At 50.5% G+C, this 7,190-nt stretch overlaps 1 protein-coding gene across 1 annotated transcript in view; it reads left to right on the top strand.

Moving 5' to 3' along the window:
• The window catches only part of LOC105293416, an 11,948-nt gene extending 7,628 nt beyond the window's left edge, over positions 1-4,320 (top strand). The window contains exons 3-6 of the mRNA XM_023531612.1: positions 485-902; positions 1,579-1,678; positions 2,383-2,463; positions 4,071-4,320. Coding sequence (XP_023387380.1) covers positions 485-902; positions 1,579-1,678; positions 2,383-2,463; positions 4,071-4,320 — 849 coding nt within the window. The remainder of the gene's footprint in view (positions 1-484; positions 903-1,578; positions 1,679-2,382; positions 2,464-4,070) is intronic.
• Positions 4,321-7,190: the final 2,870 nt, after the last annotated feature.

Genomic DNA, 7,190 nt, shown 5'->3' with positions numbered 1-7,190 from the left:
CAGCCTCCTTGGGGACCCAGCCCTTCTTCGGAGCAGCTGGGTGCATAACAGCAAGTGTGTCGATCCTCCCTAGAGAGTAGTTGAGAGCCAGAGAAATACTTTTCCTTCCTCGAGGTCACATGATGAGTGGAATAAACAAGACATGGACTCTTAAAGAACGTGTCTGAGTTGCGGAAAGCCTCACTCCAAAGGGAAGTGTTTTGGTACATGACAGAATCGTGTGGCTGGCAGAGGCTACAAGCTAAGGACTGGGCAGGACAGCCAGCCATCTCTGCTCCCCCTTCTGGCTGTCGTCTGACTCTCCCCGTCCCCAAGAGACAGGGGCCCCTTGCAGTAACTCAGTGTTTCTGGGCTCCCAGGGCACAGGTCTCTACTCATCCTGCCGACAGTCTCCAGACCCTCTGGTTTAGGTCCTAAGCTCAGGTGTCCCTCCAGGTCCTCATCCCATCTGCGTTTCCCTGGCAACTTGCCCTTTGGGCTTCAGGCAGATGCTGCCGCTGCTGCTGCTGGGGCCCACCTGGATGGAGTCCTGGGATGTGGCTTGTGTTTTCCAGGCTGTTTGTCTCTGACGGGCCCCAGCTTTGTGACGGGCACCGCGGGGAGCTCTCTGACTGTGCGGTGTCGGTATGACCAGGCGTACAAGGGGTATAACAAGTACTGGTGCCGAGGAGAGTATGACACAGATTGCCACACGATCGTGGAGACCAAGGGAGAAGAGAGAGAAGAGAGGAATGGCTGGGTGTCCATCAGAGACAGCGCCGACGACCTCGCCTTCACAGTGACCATGAGGAACCTCGACGCAGCTGATGCCGGACCCTACTGGTGTAAAATTCAGACAGTGTGGATCCTGGATGCATGGTCACGTGATCCCTCGTTCCAGGTTCAGGTGTCTGTTTCCCCAGGTGAGAGCTCTGCTCGCTCTAGCAGCAGACCTTATGAGATACGACTGGACAGGAGGACGAGGGTGGGTGTCAGACTGAAGAGTGTCTCTGGGTCTCGTCCTCAGTCTCCATGGTGTTGGGGAGAGCCTATGATGTGGGCAGAGTCATAGGTCTTATTTCAAGATGTAGGCTTCCTGAGTGGAAGCTGCTACGTCTCCTGCTCCCCATCTGTCATGGGGCCACGAAACCACGTCCACATTCTCCCAGCTCCCCGTCAGAACTTCCAACCTATTACTTTCCTAGCTGCTTTCTGTAAAACTTCCGTCACACAGCCAATGGATGGCCACACCCGCCCTCTACCTCTCCTCCACGTGGCCCTCCGTTGGCTTCCGGGTTAGTCTTTTACGTTCAGTGGGAACCTGGAAGCTTCTCCACCCCAACTCTCTGATCGTTTGGGGAGCTTTTAATGAATAACTTGCGAAACATCTTTGTCTCTGCGTCCATGACCCTCTCAACTTTAGCATCTTGCACGTTTACTCTCTTTCCAAATCCCACTCCACGGCAGCATTACACATCTTATCGTCACCTCCAAAGTGGTCCATGTCTAAAACTCTACACTTCTCAAATCTTCTACTTCCTAACCACCTTCCACACATCAGCCCCCCGATACCTTCACCCCCGCTATGCCCATTCTCAGCCTCACAAACACCTCCGGGCTGTGATCCTCGCCACGTTCTGCCCCTGCCCTGCCCCTACCCTGACCTCACTCTCTTCCTGGGCCAGTTCCAAACCTCACGGTAGACTATATTTTCTTCTCTTACCAGTACCCTCAATTCTCATGCACCATTTCCCTATCTACCTTTTGAAACTCTCATCCTGAAATTAGGGTGACCAACCCTCGGGTTTGCCCAGGACCGAGAGGTCTCTTGGGAGGTGGAGCTTTCAGTGTTAAAACTGGAAGAATCCCACGCAAACTTGGGCAAGTTGGTCACCCTACCTAAACTCTATCTGCTCCAGTACTGCTGGGAAAAAAGTCACAAATCGCGCCTCTGGGTGTCAGTAGAAGTTCGTCATTTCCAATATTACCCTCCCATTCTCCTGCCTTACCAAGAGCACACGGGATGCCGGACTGAACTCCATTTTCTTCCTTCTCCACCTACAAACTTCCGTGCAGCCCAACTCATTCTTCCCTCTTTCCCTTTTAACTTGAGGGTATAGTTTTCTCCTCCCATTCAAGAGTCATCCTCCCGAGGCTGGCTTCTCTTCCTGTGGCTCCCTGCCTCCTCGCCCCCTTAAGCCGAACTCCTTCTTTGCTCATTCATAGCTCTTTTCCACTGATGATCTACACTCTCTTCTGTCTTTAGCCTCTTCCTCATCACCGCTCTTGTCCTTCTGCCTATAAACGTGCTCATGTCTCTCATGTCCTAAAAGCATCTTGTAATCCCGCAGCCCCTCCGTGTGCCACCATGTCTCATTACTCTGCTTTCTGCTTGCCCAGAAGGTGGATGACGTACACTTCAGCCTTTGTGCTCCTGCTGTACCTGGTGGACGTCCACCCCAGTGCCCGCCACTTCCTATTAAAGTGAGCCGATCTGCTTAGCTGTCTCTGTCTCTCTGTATGGGCAGGGAGGGTGCCGCATCCATCAGGGAATCTCCAACAGCAAGGACATCAAAGCCTGTTGTTGGGTGAAACGGAGCCTGTGTTGGGTGCTCTGTGAAGGGCTGAGCCTCTGGGGAAATGCCTCTTGTGAATCACCATGAGGTTGGAGCAGAGTGGAGGTGGGAGTATGGGTTATGCTGATAGTCTGGACACCTGAGGTCTTTGAGAGGAGCTGAGTGACAACCTGTCTGAACCCCAGGCATATGTTAAAGTGACCTTAGCTTCATATGAAGGGTACTCTGAGCCCCTCCCAGTCTCTATGAGGCTGGGCCATCTTCATCCAGACTCTTCCCTGCCCTTGCTCCTCATCATATTGGGGAACCCCTGAGAGACCCCTGCTCTCACTCCAGGCAGAATCAGACTTAAGATGGAAAGAACAACCTGATACTTATCAGAGGTATCCAGTTTCCAGACTCGTAGCCAGTTCTGGAAAAGTCTCATGATCCCTGAGAGGCTCCACCCAGGAGGTGGCCTGGGTCTGGCTTCAGGCTATATCTGGAGCCCCTTCTATGAGTGGATGATTGCATATGACATCAGATTCAAACAGGTGTTTGGTGCATGGCTGGGGAGAGAGCAGTGCCTGATGTGTGATTTGATTTTCAGCACCACGTACAACCACAAGAAGGATCACACGTCTAACCACGCCTGCCGCTTTCTCGGCAGTGATCACCCACCAAGTGAGGACCCACCGCTCAGGGTAAGGGCTCAAGGCCTGGAGGCCGTGGAGGAGGAGGGTCAGCAGCCCTATGGGACCTTGGCAACACACCATGTCCTTCGTACCTCACCGTTCATTGGGTCTTTCTCCAACTGTAGTCCTGATTTTTTACATGGAGGTTCTAAGTGGAGCGTACCCCTTGTTCTGCGAATACCCTCTCCTGTGGGGCAGCTGCAGGGAGACAGGTAGAGGCTGGTTCCAGGTGGATGTGCAGCCCGTCCTCACATCCCCACCCTTCCCCCATCCTTCCCCGCCACATCTGGACTCTTAGTCCTGGTTCTGTGGTCCCAAGAAGGAAAGTTTTTGCTCTACCAGAGATCCTGCTCCCCTGAGCTGCTCGTGGGTCTGTCGGGGAGACGGGCTGGCTCCAGGCTGGAGTTAGGACTCATTCTCCTCCTCACAGAGATACCCAAAGAAAGGCTGTGATGCTGCTGCCAAGCCCTGAGGGAAGGGGACAAGGGCTTTAACGTGAGGGCGAGGACCGGTCAGGATGTCATTCTAATAAAGGGGACACTGTGAAGAGAAAAGGGACAGACGGGTAAGCTCAGAGCACACTTCTAGAAAGCAGGCAGTGCCTGGGTCCCTCCTCTCTCTTCACTCCATCACCTTTCAACGACAGTCTCAGAGTAGTTCTTGGCTAAGGGAGGAAAGGTGACAGGATCCCCAGAGAGGGGTCCTGGCATAGCTCCCCTCTAGATTTGATTCTGTGTTATCTGGGCTCTGGAGTCAGGGCACAGGGAGAGGTGAGGAGGGAAGTGTCCTGAGGCCTCCCTGTGAGGAGGCACCTCATTTCCTGTCACTATGTCCCCCACAGGATTCCACTCAGCACTGTCCACTTCTTGTTCCCGATCTTCCTGAAGCTGCCCCTGTTTCTGAGCATGCTCGGTGCTGTCCTGTATATGAGCAGACGCCAGAGGGGGCCTAGAGGAAGATGGAGTCTACCTGACCAGAGCAATGCACTATGCAGGTCATGGTCTCCAGGAATGCCCTGTCCAGGAACACCACCCTTCAGACTGGACAGGAGAGACCTGCAGACTCTGTACGCTAGAGCAGGGAAGCAGTAGCGCCTGGATTCTGGCGGGACTCGAGCCTTCTGGGGGTATTGTTCCTGTGCCTCAAAGGAAGGTCTTGGATCTTAGAGGACACTCGCACTGAGTCTTCAGGTGGAGGAAAGATGAATCTCCGGGCCCCTGGGTGGGGTCCTTCTTTCTCCTCCCCAGATCCTCTGGTTCCTTGTCCTCGTGCCCACTCCCAAGGAAAAGAATTCTCTGGAAGTTGGAGTCTCAGAAGCCTGGCTCTTTATTCTTCTCCTTGGCACAAAAGCTTCTCAACCAGTGTCCCCCAGGGCAATGACAACCTCCTTCCCGCAGACAGAGGCTCCCTGAGGACATGCCCGTCACCGCGTCAGTCCTTGAGCTCCCGGGGCTCCATCTCATCCTCTGGGACAATCCCACGGGAGTTAGGTCCTGACACCATGCTCATGCCGTTGCCCACTGTCCTGCATGCTTAGGGTTCCTTCCCCTCTTCCGATGCCTCTGGGCCTCACTGGACTTCAACTGCTTTGTGTGTGGTTGGGCCCTGTGCATCTCTGCCTGGGGTGGCCATGGCTGAGCAATTTCAAGTTAAAGTTCTGGGGTCAGTTGGCACTGCAGTGGGAGAAAGAGGCAGTGGGTGCCCTTCCTATCTATCCCTCCTGGAATTCTTCAACCTGGAAGGTCTCCTGTGCCCAGAGCCCATGGAGAGTCCCACCTGATCCACTTCAGGAGAAGTTCGGTTGGGGCCACCTGTTGACCGTAAACCCTTTTCATGGGAGAGGCAGACAGTTTTCTAAAGACAGGGTATAGGGCACAGAGGGGAGGAGATGCTTCACCGCATTAGGATGACACGATGCCACAGCCACCGCTGGGCTTCCCCAGCCTGGGAAAGGGCTCAGTTGGTTTTTGAATGCTTGTCACTTGCTCCCTGCCTGAAGTTTGTAGGGAGGAGCTGCACAGTCTGTCACAAGAAAGAATTACCACCTCCACTCAGCTACCTGCATCTAGACCAGCCCTTCTCTGAGAGTTCCCCTGAGTGCTGAGTTATCAGGCAGGGCTGCAATGTTTAAACCCTGAGCCCTGGAGTGGACCCCACAAAGACAGGGTCATTCGTGGTGTCTCAAGGAGAGCTGGGGCTGGCCCCGGATTCATGTGGAAGGAGAACTTCAGTTTGATGAGAGGCACATATTAATCATATTAATAAAACACACACAGAGACATAGAAACACCACAATAGAGAAGCTTCTATTGCATTTTATTTAAAAAGGTAAGCTTACAAGTCAGCACGGCATAGGCAGGACTGGTAATGACCACAGGGGAGCCACAGGCAAGATGCATCACAAGGGGAAACATCATGTCAGATCGGCCAGACCAAGGAAAGGTGATATTTAAAGGAAGTAGGATTCCAGTTGAGTGGGGTGGTGGGAGGAGCAGGGACAGAGAGAGAGAGGGGACATATTAAAAACAACAGTGTAAGTAAAAGCAGAGAGGCAGGAAATAATCATCGTAATAGTCACTTGTAGAGGACCTACCAGCAAATGTTGAGTGTGACATTCACATACCGTTTCTCACACTATGGGTGTGCCTAAGATCCCAGGGGAACGAAATCATTCTTACAACAGATTTTTTGCAAATGGGGCTAACCTAGGATAGCCAAGGTCAAGGCATGCAGTAGAGGCTTAGGACTCAGCTCTTATTTGAACTCTGGAGACATCTGGACGGATTTGAGCAGATCAAAATGGGATCATAGATGTATTTTAGGAAGGCATATCTAGCAGATGTGTAAAATACTCTGAAAGGAAGAGTCTGGGAGTATGGCGGTCTCGAGCCTGGAAAACTGGGAGAATTGGGCACCATTTATAGAAATAAGAAGGTCAGGAGTGGGCTTGGGTGAGGCAGAGCTGAGTTTTCTTTGTGGGACTGGGATTGCCAAGCAGAGAGATCTAGCAAGAAGCTATAGATGTGGGTTAGCCGAGTATTGACTCTGAAGAGAAGATGCATGAAGAGGTTAACAGGAGCTCTTGAAGATTTCAGAACCAAAGCAGAGCGTTTGGAGCCCTGTAGTTAAGAAGCAGGAGTTTGGTGTTCTGTATTGTCTTCCATTGATCTATGGGTCTATCCTTCCACTCACATCACCCTGTCTTGATAACTATAGCTATGTAAGTCTTAACACCCAGTCAAGTGATTCCTTAGAAGAGCAGAGTACAGGTACAGTAGTAATTCCTCCCTCTTTATTCTTTTTCAAAAAGTTTTTAGGTCTTCTAGTTCCTTCGTTTTTCCATGTAAATTTTAGAGTATATTTAAAGAAAAGAATAAATAAAATTATCTGTATGTATGGTTACATATAAACTTGTCTTTATCTACAAAAACATCTTGCTGGGATTTTGATAGGAATTGTGTTAAAGTTACAGATCAATGTTGTGAACATAGCTATCTTTACTATATTGAGTCTCCAATCCACAAACATAGTACATTTCTCAATTTGTTTAAATATTCTTTGACTCCCGTCATCAGCATTTTGTAATTTTTAGCATAGAAATGCCACACATGTTCTGTTAGATTTATACTCAGGTATTTCTTCTTTTTTTTGGAGCAATTGTGAATAGTGTTATTTTTCATTTTAATTCCTACATGCTTGTTGGTGGTATATAAAAATATGATGTGTGTGTGTGTGTGTGTGTGTGTGTGTGTGTGTCTGCGTGTGAATCTTGTATCCTATGACTCTTAAATGCATTTATTAGTTGTAGCAGTTTTTTGGTAGATTGCTTGGGATTTTCTACATAGACAATCATGTCATCTGCAAAAAAGATAATTTTATTTATTCTTTTCTAATGTGTATGCTTCGATGGTATCCTGGAGGCCCCAGGGAGCACCCGGAAGGTTTTAAACACTCTGATGAC

Source organism: Pteropus vampyrus, unplaced genomic scaffold (assembly GCF_000151845.1).
Source record: "Pteropus vampyrus isolate Shadow unplaced genomic scaffold, Pvam_2.0 Scaffold72, whole genome shotgun sequence".
Lineage (NCBI taxonomy): Eukaryota > Metazoa > Chordata > Mammalia > Chiroptera > Pteropodidae > Pteropus > Pteropus vampyrus.
Note: the sequence above shows the minus strand (reverse complement) of the source record. Positions and strands in the feature narration are given on the sequence as shown.